The sequence below is a fragment of the Chiloscyllium plagiosum genome, chromosome 5, assembly GCF_004010195.1.
Source record: "Chiloscyllium plagiosum isolate BGI_BamShark_2017 chromosome 5, ASM401019v2, whole genome shotgun sequence".
Lineage (NCBI taxonomy): Eukaryota > Metazoa > Chordata > Chondrichthyes > Orectolobiformes > Hemiscylliidae > Chiloscyllium > Chiloscyllium plagiosum.
In genome coordinates this window covers 115,475,645-115,490,290 of record NC_057714.1, presented here as the reverse complement: position 1 = coordinate 115,490,290, position 14,646 = coordinate 115,475,645, and the positions used below count along the sequence as shown (strand labels likewise).

General features: G+C 42.7%; 1 protein-coding gene across 3 annotated transcripts in view; it reads right to left on the bottom strand.

Annotated features, from left to right (window-relative positions):
* plcd1a (phospholipase C, delta 1a) overlaps positions 1 to 14,646 on the bottom strand; it is a 95,173-nt gene that overhangs the window by 55,044 nt on the left and 25,483 nt on the right. Inside the window, exon 1 of one of the 3 annotated variants that reach the window (XM_043690854.1) lies at positions 11,115 to 11,382. The exons of the other annotated variants lie outside the window; for them this stretch is intronic. Coding sequence (XP_043546789.1) covers positions 11,115 to 11,211 — 97 coding nt within the window. The 5' untranslated portion in view covers positions 11,212 to 11,382. Of the gene's footprint in view, positions 1 to 11,114; positions 11,383 to 14,646 lie in introns of those variants that run through there. 3 annotated transcript variants of the gene reach the window in all.

Sequence of the window (14,646 nt, the reverse complement as noted above, 5' to 3'; positions counted from 1 at the left end):
CTTCTCTTTACTGATGATAGAAGCCGATAAGATTTCAATGACAAGTGAAACAAGGCAGACCGACATAATAGTGGGTAGAGCAACATTGCATTGAGCACTACTCAGAAGGTCAACCTCCAGCAGGAAGACAAACCATGCCATGACTCCAGAACGATGGTAAAGTATCGAGAATAATTTACAGCATATTGGATAAAAATTACATACTAAATCTTCTACTCTCTGAATCAGACCAGACATGTAACTAAGCGGTGCATTCATTTTGATCAAATCAAATTATTGGCAGACAAAACAGAAAATTAGACTGCTTTTAAAAAGGGAAAATGGTCAAGGTACAGTCCAATAAATGGGGAATAGAAAGATAAACAAAGCCAGAACTCCTTCGTTAATAAAAGGACAGATAGACTAAGAAAACTGAAGAGGAATGCAGTATGTCTCTAACCAGAGTTTGCCCACTGATACCCACTGATTCCTGTTTTACCAGGGCTCCTTGATGCCACAATCGGTTGAATGCAGCCTTGATGTCAAAGGCTGTCCCTCTCCCCTCACCCTCTGGGATTCAGCTCTTTTGTCCATGTTTGACCCAAGGCTGTAATGAGGTCAGGAGCTGAGGACCCTGGGGGAGCCCAAACTCTGCCACGGAGTAGGTTGTACTTGATAGCACTGTTAATGGCACCTTCCAACACTTTACTGATGAGAGAGTAGATTGATGGAGTGGTAATTGATCAGGTTGGATTTGTCCTGCTCTATAGGTACATATCTGGGCAATTTTCCACATTAACAGGTAGATGCCAGTGTTGTAATTGTACTGGAAGGGCGTGGCTGGCGGAGCAAGTTCTGCAGCACATCTTCAGACTATTGCTGGAATGTTGTCAGGGCCCATAGCCTTTGCAGTATCCAGTACTTCCAACCATTTCTTGATATCACGTGATGTGAATCGAATTCACTAAAAACTGGTAGCTATGATGCTGGAAATCATTGGAGGACACAGATAGCTTACCCACTCAGGCATTTCTGGCTGAAGACTGCTGGGAAAGCTTCAGCCTTGTCTTTTGCACCAATGTGTTGGGCTCTTCCATCTTTGAGGGGATATTTGTGGAGCCTTCTCCTCCAGTGAGTTACTGATTAGATGTTGGTGTGAGATGACTTAGCTCTATCACTTGTTGCTTCTGCAACAGGTGCGAGTAGGCTTGTTTGGTAGCTTCACTAGGTTGGCACCTCTTCCAGGAATGCCAGGTGATGCTTCTGGGAAGCACTCCTGCATTCTCCATTGAACCAGTGTTGATGTCCTGGCTTGAGTGGGGGATATGCTATGCCATGAGGCTAACAAACGAAAAGCAGGGCTAAAGTACTAAGTGAGTATCTTTCTTACTAAAAGGGAGGGGAATTTGGTCATTTAATAGTGAAAGAGAAGGCAGTTGAGATGCTGAGGAGTCAAAAATTGATAGAGGAATTATTAGAAAGGCTGGCTTAACTTGAAGTTGATCAGTCACCATAAGAATACAGCAATTATGAGGAAGAGGCCATTTGATCTCTCAAGCCTGCTGTGCAATTTAATACAATCATGAACGATTTGATTGTGGCATCAACACTTCCTGCTTGTCCTCCCATGAGCCTTCACCACTCATAATTCAAGAATTTTTTCTATCCTTGAACATTTTTAATGATCTCAACCCACACACTTCAGTGCTCTGTGGGGAAGCAAATTCAAAGACTATCAGTCCTCTTAAAATAGTAAGAGAGGATCCTTCCCCTCCAATGGGAGACACCAGATTCTGAGAGTGTTCCTTACTTCAAGAAACCTGCAAAAGAGCAGACACTCTTCTCAGCATCAACTCTGTCTAGCCCCTCAGGAATTTGTTTAAAAAACCTCATCATTCAAGCAAGTGAAGGCTTGTACTCACTCTTCAGAGTACAATCTCTGCATCCCAGGAATCAACCGAGAATCCTTTCTGAATTGCCATTGCAACAATGTCCCTCAGCTAAAGGAGGCCATCAAATGTGGATGAGATTCATCCAAGGAAACAGAGTGAAGGAACAGTACACAATATGGAGATACAGGCCATAAATCATCCAACCCTGCTTAGGTTTTCAGGTGGTGCCAGAGGTCAGAACAAAAAAAACTGTACTCTTGTTCCAAAGACATTACAAAGGATAATCCCAGCAACAACACACCACTCATTTATCCTCAGTGGTAGGAAACCATTTAGAAACCATAAATGAGGACAAAATTAAAATTGCTTAAATGAAGGACAGCCAGAAACGTAAATTGTGTTTTACTAACTTTGCAGCATCTCCTGTACTGGAACTATCCTACAATTTCACCATTGGCTGGTCGGCAAGACTGGCATAAGTCTTCAACAGAAGTCCATTTCCCTGGTCATGGCTTGTATCTTTGAGAAAGCAGTCAGTCATTCAACGTCAGAGCACTGACTGGACAGTTGTAGGATGTGGAGCCTCTTCACAAACCTCAGGAGAAAAGCCACACAAGCTAACAGTCCAATCCATCTGTGCTATATAGAAACATCATTGACCAGATCCCAACAGCTAATTCCTGGAGGAAATGAAAATTAAAACAAAATCCTGCTACTACTTTCAGGAGATACATGGAGACTCCTGACCATAGAACAGTACAGCACAGTACGGGCCCTTCGGCCCTCTCTGTTGTGCTGGCCCTTTATCCTAAGATCAGACTAACCTACATACTCTTCATTGTACTATCTTCCATGTGCCTATCCAAGAATCGCTTAAATGTCCCTAATGTGTCTGACTCAACTATCACTGCTGGCAGTGCATTCCACGCACCCACCACTCTCTGTATAAAGAACCTACCTCCGACATCTCCCCTAAACCTTCCTCCAATCACCTTAAAATTATGCCCCCTCATGATAGACATTCCTATCATGGGAGAAAGTCTCTGTCTATCCACTCCATCGACACCTCTCATGTTGTACACCTCTATCAAGTCACCTCTTATTCTTCTTCGCTCCAGTGAGAAAAACCCTAGCTCCCTCAACCTTTCTTCATAAGACACGTCCTGCAGTCCAGACAGCATCCTGGTAAATCTCCTCTGCATCCTCTCTAAAGCTTCCCCATCTTTCCTATAATGAGGCAACCAGAACTGGACACAATATTCCATGTGTGGTCTAACCAGGACCCTACAGATCTGCAGCATAACCTCCTGGCTCTTAAACTCAATCTCCCAGCTAATGAAAGCCAACACACCATACGCTTTAACAATTCTATCATCCTGAGTGGCAACTTTGAGGGATCTATGGACATGGACCCAAATATCCCACTTTTCTCCACAATGCCAAGAATCCGGTCTTTAAATTCCACATTCAAATTCAACTTTCCAAAGTGAAAGAAAGAGTTTACACTTTTCCAGGTTGAACCCCATCTGCCACTTGAGTCCAGTTCTGCATCTTGTTTATGTCTCGCTGCAACCTACAATACTATCCACAACTCTACCAACCTTCGTGTCATCAGCAAACTTTCTAATCCACCCTTCCACTTCCTCATCCAAGTCATTTATATTTTAAAAAAAAAAGCACAAAGAGCAGAGATCCCAGAACAGATCCCTGAGGAACACTACTGGTCACCCAACTCCAGGCTGAATACCTTCAATCTACCACCACCCTCAGCCTCCTATGGGCCAGCCAATTCTGTATCCAGACAGGTTTCCCTGTATCCCAAGCCTCCTTACTTTCTGAATGAGCCTTCTGATGCCTTGCTAAAATCCATGTGCAAATTAGAATGGTACTGGAAAAGTACAGATCAGGCAGCATCTGAGGAGCAGGAACCTTTCATCAGGCTCCTGCCCGAAACATCGATTTGCCTGCTCCTCGGATGCTGCCTGACCTGCTGTGTTTTTCCAGCACCACTCTAATCTGGACTCTAACCTTCAGCATCTGCAATCCTCACTTTCGCCTAAGACCCACATACACCACATCCACTGCTCTACCTTCAATGCGTTCTGTCACATCCTCAAATAACTCAGTGAGGCTTGTGAGGCATGATCTGCCCCTCACAAAGCCACACTGACTATCTCTAATCAGAGTATGGTTTTCCAAGTAATCCTAAATCCTATGCCACAGAATCCATCCCAATACTTTGTCCACCACTGACATAATACTAAGTGGTCCGTAATTCCCAGGACTATCCTATCGCTTTTCTTGAACAAGTGAATAACATTTGCCAACCTCCAATCATCTGGTACTACTCCAGCAGACAGTAAGGATCATCGCCAAAGGCACAGCAATCTCTTCCCTCACTTCCTGTCGTAACCTAGGGTATATCCCATCTGGCCCGGGGATTTATCTATCTTATGTTTTTCAAAGGTTTCAGCACGTCCTCGTTCCTAATATCAACCAGTTCTAGCATATCAGTCTGTTTCATGCTGTCCTCAGAAATGTCAAAGGTGCCTCTCAGGAATAAATACTGAAGCTAAGTATTCATTAAGGACCTCCCCAACTTCCTCAGACTCCAAGTGCAAGTTCACTCCACTATCCCTGATTGGCCCTACCCTCACTCTGGCCATCTTGTTCCTCGCAAAAGTGTAGAATGCCTTAGGGGTTTTCCTTTATCCTACCGGCTAAAGCTTTCTCATGCCCCTACTAGCTCTCCTAAGTCCATTCTTCAGCTCCTTCCTGGTTACCTTGTAATCTTCTAAAGCCCAGTCTAATCCTTCCCTCAACCTTAAGTAAGCTTCCTTCTTCCTCTTGCTTAGATGTTTCACATCCCTTGTCACCCAAAGTTCTTTCAATGTACCATCCCTTTGTTGCCTCAATGGAACAAACTTGTCCAGAATTATCAACAGGTGCTTCCTAAACAACCTCCATATTTCTGTTGTGCATTCCTCTGAGAATATCTGTTCCCTATTTAAATGTCCCAGTTCCTGCCTAATAGCATTGTAATTCCCCCTCACCCAATTAAATACCTGCCCATTCAGTCTGCTTCTATCCCTCTATATGACTACAGTAAAAGGTCAGGGAGTCGTGATCACTATCACAAATGCTTTCCCTGAGAGATATGACACCTGGCGTGGTTTGTTGCCAAGCACCAAACCCAATATGGCCTCCCCTCTAGTCGGTCTATGTACATATCAAGTCAGGAACCCTTCCTGGACACATGACAAAACTACTCCATCCAAACTATTTGGATTAAGTAGGCTCCAATCATTATTAGGAAAGTCGAAGTCACCCATGACAACAACCCCATTACTTCTTTGCCTTTCCAAAATCTGCCTCCCAATCTGCTCTTTAGTGTCTCTGATGCTACTGGGGCGGAGGAAAGAGAGGAGACCTGTAGAGAACTCCCAATAAAGTGACTGTTCCTTTCCTGTTTCGGACTTCTACCCATACTGACTCAGTGGACAAATCCTCCTCGACGACCACCCTTTCTGAAGCTGTGATACTATCCCTAATTAGCAATGCCACTCCTCCACCTCTTTTACCTCCCCCTATTCCTTCAGGGACATCTAACCCCTGAAATATCCAACAACCATCCCTGCCCTTGTGATATCCAAATCTTCAGGATGGCCACAACATATTTCCGTGCCTAGTTTATTTACTCAATCTAAGTATCATATAGTCCAGCTAGAAGATATCCCCTTGGGAACTACAGATGATGCTTCATTATTTGGGGGACTGTCTTTCACCAGGTTACCTAGCGGTCCAGTTTGCCCCCTCAGGTGGATGTAAGAAGTTTCCACAGCCTCTGTTCAGTGAGAGGCAAAAATAATTCTCCCTGATAACCCAGTCAATATCAAGTCCCCTAGCCAACATTTGGTTGTTTTTATATCATATTGGCATGTGTGTAATTCTGCTGTTTGCGAACTGACTATTAAAAAAAAGGAGAGATTTACATATTAATATCTTTACAGAAATAAAAGCTTGGATTTTAAACTAGTGGCAATTGAGTCGTTTTTGAAGGCATTTAAATATCAACTAAAATCAGTCTTTACAGTATGATTTTAAAAACAGTATTGTCAGAAAGCAGTTCTGAAGAAAGGTCATTAAACTAGAAACATTCAACGCTGCTTTCTTGCCACAGATACTGCCAGACCTGTGGAGTTTTTCCAGCAATTTTTGATTTGGTGTCAGAAAGTGAGTGTCTGAATTAACTCTTGAAAAACTGATACAAGTTTATATTGCGGGGTTTTACATTTCAAGACATTAGCTTGTTTTTGAGTTTAAAAATAGTGAAGGATCATATTTAGCTTAGACTTTAGGAGAAAACTGAACAAACAGTCCACTACATCAGTCTTTGCTCCATTACCTTTAAGAATTCAGAATTTGAACGTTTTTTGGATGGTGTGAAGGAGGAGAAATATTAGTTTCTCTTAGAAAGCATTGTTCAGAATAGTTAAAGTAGTTACCTCATTGAAACGTTAAAGTTTCAGACCAAGAATGTTTGGTTAGAAACCTACATTGGTTATTTGAAGCTAAGAAAGTCCAAGACCTCAGTTGTGAGTGTCAAAGAAACAAAGTTCACAGCTCTCAGGACCAGAAGCAGTTAAAAGTCAACTTAGAGATTTGATGGTGAAAATGAAATTTATCTGGCTATAAAGCAATGCTGTTAGGAATAAGGAATTTTGGTTTCGCAATCTTTAGAATTATCATAGAATTATACAGTATAAAGAAGTCATACAGCCCATTTCAAGTGTTTACCCAAGTACTTGTTAGGAAGGTAAGGTTTATAGCCTTAACTACCCTTCCAAGCAGTGCATTCCAAATCCCCACCAACCTGTGGATGCAAATAATTTTCCTTAACTCCTCTCTAGAATTCCTGCCTTTTACCTTAAAATTATTCCCACTTGTTATTGACCTTTCAACTGAGAACAGTGGCATTGTATCTACCCTGTCCATGCCTCTCCATCATATACAGGTATACCACAAGGAGGCACTCCACCCACCCCTCCCCCGCACAGCTTTTTCTGCTCCATACAAAACAACCTAAGCTTAATCAGCCTGTCTTTATAGCTGAAATGGCTCCACCATGGTGAATTTCCTCTACAGCCCCACCTCCCCCCCTCCCCAGTACAACTGTATCTAGTGACCAGATATGCACAGTACTCCAGTTGTGACCTATTGTACAGCCCTAACTTAACTTCCTTGCTCTTATAATCTGCACCTTGACTGATAAAGACAAGAGTCCTGTATTCCTTAACTATCCTATGAACCTACCCTGCCACCTTCAAGCACTCCAAGATCCCTCTGTTCCTCTGAGCTTCCTCATGTCCTGCCATTCATCGAGTACTCCCTTGTCTTGTTACTTCCTTCAAAGTAAATCATGTTACACCTATCAAATTTAAATTCCATCTGTCGCTGATCTAACTAGTTAATATCCTCCTATAAACTAAGACCTTCTACCTCACTGTCAATCACTTGGCCAATCTTGATGTCATTCACTAACTTCCTGGTCATTGTCCCACATTCGCATCTACATCCTACATTTACATTACAAACAAGAAGGGACCCGGCACCATTCCCTGTTGTATGCCACTTGGCAATGGCCTCTATTCACACAAACAGCCTGCTGTTACCAACCAGCCAATTTTGGATCCATTGTCAAGTAACCCCCACATCCCAGGTGTTTTTACCTTCTTTAAAAAGTCTCCCATGTGAAACTTTGCCAAAGGCTTTGCTGAAATCCATATCAACTACACTGCCCTACGCATTTGGTCACCTCTTCGAAAAATTAAACCTGATGTGTTAGACATGACCTCCCACTGACAAAGCCATTCTAAGGACTCCTGATCAAACCTTGCTTCTCCAAATTGAGATTAATTCTCTTTCAGAATCTTCTCCAATAGGGTTCCAATGAGAGAAATTATATTCAGATGGCTTAGTTTACTCATTTCTTTTATGTAATACGCTTGTTTTATTGTTCATTCCAAATCTGCAGCCTTGTGTGTGCTTATGTTTCACTGAAAGACAATTGATTGTTGTCACGTGTAGCTAGATACAGTAAAAAGAGTTGTTTGTGTGCTATCCAGGCAGATTGTACCATACAAAGTGCAGCGTGGCAGAACAGAGTGCAGAATAGTGTTAACAGGCAAACAGACAGTGCAGTGCAGCAAGAGACAAGAATTAACATCGGAGAGGTCTGTTCAAAAATCTGATAACAGCTGAGAAGTTGTTTTTGAGAAGTTGTTTTTGAATCTATTCGTACATGCATTCAAACTTGATCACCATGTTAAATTTGTGTTTTTACGTAGTTATCAAGCCAGACTGGATTTTGGAATCAATAGCATGTTCAATAGTAATGTCCACTAGGATCATAACATTACTGTTTTCTGCACAATGACTTCAATTCAGTTCGGACTCCAGTTCGGACCCGAGAAAGGCATTGCACACAACTGAGCTTTTTTTTCCCGATAAACTGGTTACCATTGGCTGGTGGAGTTTGGATTATTGTTGAATATCTTTGCATGCTACTGACACGGGCAAGTGAGATTTCTAGCATCTGATTATTTTTGTTGCGCTGGGTGGGGCACTAATCCTCCCCAAGCACTAGCAAATTATAAAACTTAGGCGTTGGCTTTTGTGACCTTACTGCTTTCTTCTTAGGCAAGTGGCTCTGGTTGGTAGTGCATTGATCCCTGATCTAGAAAGGTGCCAAAATTTAGCCCAGCGTTGTCCACCACAAAAGAAACCAATCAGATTGAGGTGGAGGACTGACACCACCTTCTCAGATCAGGAATGTTTCAAATGTTATACTCTTTTTCAAAAGAAGGTACAAACACGGCAATTACAAGCCTGTTGTACTTATGCATCTCCCAACCAGGAAGAAAATAAAATCGACTGCTCCTAAAGGTGAAAAAAAAATCACTGCTGTGTAACAGTCAATAGGAACCCATTGTGAGAGAGATTTTTTTTATGGTGAGACAGGAGAAATAAAAATGCAAATTTATGATAACTCCTGCAGTGAATTAGAAAAAGTGGTTACAAAATTTGACTTGATATAGTAGCTGTACTATCACTGGACTAGCAAATGTAAAACTCTAGGGAATGGATTCAAACCTCACCACATTAAAAATCAATTTTAAAAATTTGGAATTAACAAACCCTGACAATATTGCCATTGGCTGGGAAGGAAGTTCAATCTGTCACCTTTGCCTGACCTGGCCAATATGACTCCTGACCCCACAGTAATGCTTTCAAATGGCCTAGCAACCCACATAGTTCAAGGACAATTAGGGATCAGTAACAAAATGTCATAAAATTTATTTCATGGAATATTACCGATGTTGTTAAAACTGCCAGTTCTGAAAACATAATTCCTGCCAAACCCAGTCAGTCAGAAACACCCTGGGCAAAGTCTCCAGTGATATCCTGTGTGACTGCACCCAGAGATCGCTGCCTCTCCTCAACATGTTTCCAACCTCTGACTATCTATTATATCCCTAACAAACATGAGTTAGAAGCTGTAGGCTATTCAGTCCCTCAGACCCTGTTCACCATTTGATAAGATCATGATTGGTTAGATTGTGGCTTCATATTTACTGTCCAGTGTGCCCCTTGACTCTCTTGACAATTAAGGCAGATATGGATAGAGTCTTCAAAAAAGTATTCAATCATCTCTCTAGGAAGAGACTATGCCACACAAAAAGCACTCAAGAAAATGTCCTTGTCTGCATGGATGCTGCTGCGTCGATGGTCTTCTTAGCACTCTGCCCTCACAGAGGCATGTACGATTGCCTCATTATTCAATCCTTGATTCTCTATTCACCACAGACAAGGCAACCTCCACTATGACCACGTAAAAACATGATTTGGAGATGCCGGTGTTGGACTGGGGTGTACAAAGTTAAAAATCACACACCAGGTTATAGTCCAACAGGTTTAATTGGAAGCATTGGCTTTCACAGCGCTGCTCTTTCATCCTTCACAAACACATGATAAAGGAGCAGTGCTCCAAAAGCTACTGTGCTTCCAATTAAACCTGTTGGAAAATAACCTTGGGGTTGTGTGATTTTTAAACCACGTAAAAACACCTTCTGTTTGTGACAGTGACATACCCTCCACCAGTCTAAGAAATTTGCTACCCAATAATCTGATCCCACCATCCCAATTTCCAGCAGCTCAAATCACAGACTAGTTGTGAGTCAACAAGTCTGAGAATGGAAGAGGTGAAAGTGGTAACTTCCTTCTCCAAAGGAGATAGAAACGATTGAGCTTTGCAAATTACAGACAGGATCGCTAATAAATTATTTTACAATAACTTATTTTCCCTTTGGTCAGAAAAAAAATTCAAATGCTCAAAATTTTCATTGCAAGCGTTCCAATTCAATCTCTGGGTCATTAGCTAGGTTACATCCCTCGCGTCAATCTCTCTCTCTCTCTTCCTCACCCCGCCTCCCACCACCCAAACTTTCCCCTCGGTTTCCTGCCCGCTGCCAACCCCCAAACCCGCCCCGTGCAAATTTGTTCTGAGGCACTTGGCTTGGAATACGAATGTAAAGGCAAACGTACAAACATTGGTTTAGAGGGGCAGCAGAGAAGGAAATTAAATAGCGTAGAATGTAAAATGGGAATCGAAGTAAAATACATAAATCAGGACATGACATACACCAGAGACAGACTGCAACAGGATATCCTATCAAAAGGCAAAACCCCACACAGCATTAGTGTAAACATGCCGCCACTAGCTCATAACAGAAGCAAGATTGCTCAGAGCTGAGGGAAGGAGGGCAGGAGAGGGAGGGAGTGGTAACACCTGAGAGGGAGGAAAGAGAGAACTTCCCACTTAAAAAAAAGGGGTAGGGCGGGTAGAGAGAGAGGGGCACACACGGAGGGAGAGAGAGGAAGACCTGAAAGGGGAATTTTAGAAGAAATTCGCACCAGAGTGGTGGTGTTAATTTTTTTTTCGCTTGATTGAAAGCTTGCAAGCTTTCAGCTGAACTTGCCTGGGCTGGACTCGGACACTGCTGGCAGTGTTGGGTGGGACAGAGGCAGAGAGAGTGAGTGAGTGTGTGTGTGTAAGTGAGTGCGTGCTGGCACTTCCAATACCAGCAGCTTGTGTGGGTCTCTCAGTAGAGAGAGAGAGAGAGACAAGACAGACAGATTCTCCGGCACTGACAAAGCCCAGCCCCCAGCCGGGATAACTCTTACCGAGCCGGCTCAGGTTGGCTTGGACCTCCTTGTCAGTCGCCTCCCGCAGCCGCTCATCCTCCTGCTCGGTTCTCCTGGGCTTGCGAATGCATTGCATTTTTTTTTTACAAAATCGATATAATTTGCCGTTATTGCTAAATCAAACGCAATGTACACAAACAGCGGCCAGCCTTTTCCTTCCGCCTCGGAGTTTGGTACAGACTGAATCTTGAAACTTCCCCGCAAGGTTGCTGGCGAGGGCCACTGAGAGTGTGTGGGAGGGTTTTAGATTCCCTCTCGAGCTCCGTGTTTTCTCAAAAGAAAGGGGCGGGTTTCAGACTTTGGACTCCTTGACCTGGTATATCCCAAACATTACTAAAACAGAAAAAAAAGGAACCAAGGCTCGCATTTCTATTAGAATTTCGAGGTTTCCCCCCCCAAAAAAGATGTCTTTACACAGCCAGTGGAGTCTTCTGGAAGTGTTACGATGCAGGGACACCTGGAAAGTTGGGGAACCAGTTCTGGAGAGTGGGCTGGGCACAGTCTCAAGGCCTGATAGAAATTTGGCATGGTTAAAAAGCACAAGAGGCGACCACTCGTTCCACCCTGTGCTAGCTCCCAGCAAGAGCAAACAATTTGCCAAGTTCCACCGCATTCCTGCAGTTCATTAACTTTTCTTCTTCTGACAGGAGGTCCAACATCCTTTTAAATGCAGTGACTGAATCTGCCTCCAACATATCTTCAGGCAGCACATCTCAGATCCTGACCACTTGCTGTATTTTAAGTAAAACATTTTTCTTCACATGGATTCTTTTGTCGGTTGCCTTAAACCTGCGCATTTGGTTCTGGATCCTCCTGCCCACGGGATGGACTTCTGCCTACCCACTTTTTATAGATGTGCCAAGGATTCTTTCCATCAGGATGCATCAGGAGATATTAGAGTTGTGAACACAGCCCAGTCCATCACAAAATAGCCTTCTTTCCAGGGACTCAGTCTATATTTCCCACTTCCTCAGGAATGCAGCCAACATGATCAAAAATCCCTCCCACCCAGGTTATACCCTCTTCCACCCTCTCCCATTAAGAAGATACAAAAGCTTGAAAACGTGTACCAAGATTCAAGAACAGCTTCTTCTCTGCTGTCATCAGACTTATGAACTCTCAATATTAGAGCTGATCTTCATCAGCACCTTCTCTGTAGCTGTAAGACTATATGATTAGATTAGATTCCCTACATGTGGAAATATTCTGCATTCTTGTGACGTATGATTTGTCTGGTTAGCATGCAAAACTGTACATTTCGCTGTATTGTGGTAGATGTGACAATAATAAAATCAAACTTGTGATTTTAAACACTTCTATTGCATCTCTTTTCAACCAATTGATAAAAAGATCACAACTGATCTGATTATGACCATAACACTTTTCCATCTGTCCCCTCAAATGAGACACTAATTTTTACATGGTGCTCTCTCTCTCATTCTAGATTCTCTCCCCCAACCCTCCCTCCTGCCCCCATGGAAACACCCTGTCAGCATCTACCCACCTCCACCATCTCAGACTCCTGTATCTCAGTAAGTTCACACCTCATCCTTCCCTACTTCAATGCTCACAGACCCAAACCACAAGCTTTCCACAAGATAACCCAGTCAAATGAACCTGTACAGTTTCTAATACATTTTTTAAAAAAAATGTAAACATAAAATTGCAAGGTGACCAAAACTGTACACAGTACTCTGGATGTAGTCTCCCTAAAAGCCCATCATCATGAGGTGTGGAGAAAACATCACCTCATGAGAGATTGCTATTACAAGGATGGATTTTAGCCAGAGCAATCTCTTGGACTGGTTTTGGGTATTTACGAGATCCGAATTTCTTCTTTCCTCAGTTGACCTGGGTTTCAGGAGAATTGACATTTTGGGCATAAGCCCTTAATTCCTGATGAAGGGTTTATGCCTGAAACATTGATTCTACTGTTCCACGGATGCTGCCTGAACTGTTGTACTTTTCCAGCACCACACTCTCGACTGGGTTTCAATCTGCCTGTCTTAGCAGGGGTGGAGTTTGTAGCTCCGTGCACAATATATCGCAGCAGCGTAGGGACTGGAGTAAATAACTTAGACACCTGTTTTATACAGGCTGGCTGGTCTTGTTGGAAGAGGTGGGGATATCGAAGAGATGGATGGGACTGCTCTAGGTTACCGATCACCCATCCAGAGGCGGCACTTGGCTTTCCCACTAGTCCAAAAAGCCATTGCAAAAACAGAAGAGTAGCCAGATTTTGCACCAGGATCGAATTTTGAATGCGGCCAGGGTACATAGGACCGAAAGCGGACACACAAGCATGACTCAGCCTTGCTCTCCACATAAATATTTTGGGAGTTCAAAATCCAATCTAGCCACTTTTCTGAAATATGCCACCATGCGTAAGCTTCGCTCAGTGTAGCACATGGGGAGGATCCAAACAGTGATACAGAGAACATTGTAATTTATTAGCCATCCTTATGTTGAAATTTCTCCTTTGAGATAATACAACCCTTTTCCTGGTGTTCCCACAAAAATGTGCTCAGTCAGGAATTACAAAATTCTGGGGCACATTAAATGCAAACCGTAATATCCATCCAAGTCACGGAACAGTTCGACTTGATGATTTTCCTTAAAGGCCACTGTCTTTGTTCGCATGGGTAAGGGTTGAATGGGTGCCAGTGTTGGAGGGAATGGATGCCATGTCCAGTGATGGCGCTAACAGTAATAAGGCAAACTGGTCCTGTACTTTGAGTTTTGTTGTGGCTCCATCCTTCTAGGAAAGCATTCTCCAGCAGATTGCTAGCATGAGCATTGTAGATGATGTGCAGTCTTAAGAGGAGTCAGGAAATGAACCATTTATTTCAGAGTTCTGTACTTCTACCCTGCTCTTGTCACCATGGTTATACTGATTGGTCAATGGTATGAGCTAACCAATGATCCCAATCTGCAGGAAACCCAGTGAACAATATCTTAAGACTGGGGATCTTGATCAAGATGTCTTGTTCAAATTGCTGGCATTTACATATTGCCATTGTTACCTACCAAGTATCAATGGAAACTGAACACTACTTGAATCCTGATGTAGTTTGATTCGGGCTGCTTTACTCTTGGAAATGAACTTTGTGTAACACTAACCAGATATTAGCCAATGTCTCAGCTCTTGACCTTCTGGCAGGGAGTCAAAGCTGAAAACAGTTACATGATAAAAACACACAAATGATCCAGTCTGAACTAGGACTTACCAAATACACCTTGTATTTATTTACATAATGTTATAATCTCCACTGATATTAATACTGGACAGGTCAGATCCCATATTACACCTGGTTTGATGGATCAATTGTTTAACTTTTGCAGTTGCTTATCAGTGGTTAATGACAAACATATTCAAATAAGGCTGCCAATTTCTTTTTGAAACAAAAGAACACAAGTTCATTGGACAAAAGAAAAAAAATCACTATGTAAAGACAGTTTAGAAAGACCTTAACACAGGTTGAAACTTTGTTACTGTTTATCAGCAACTGTT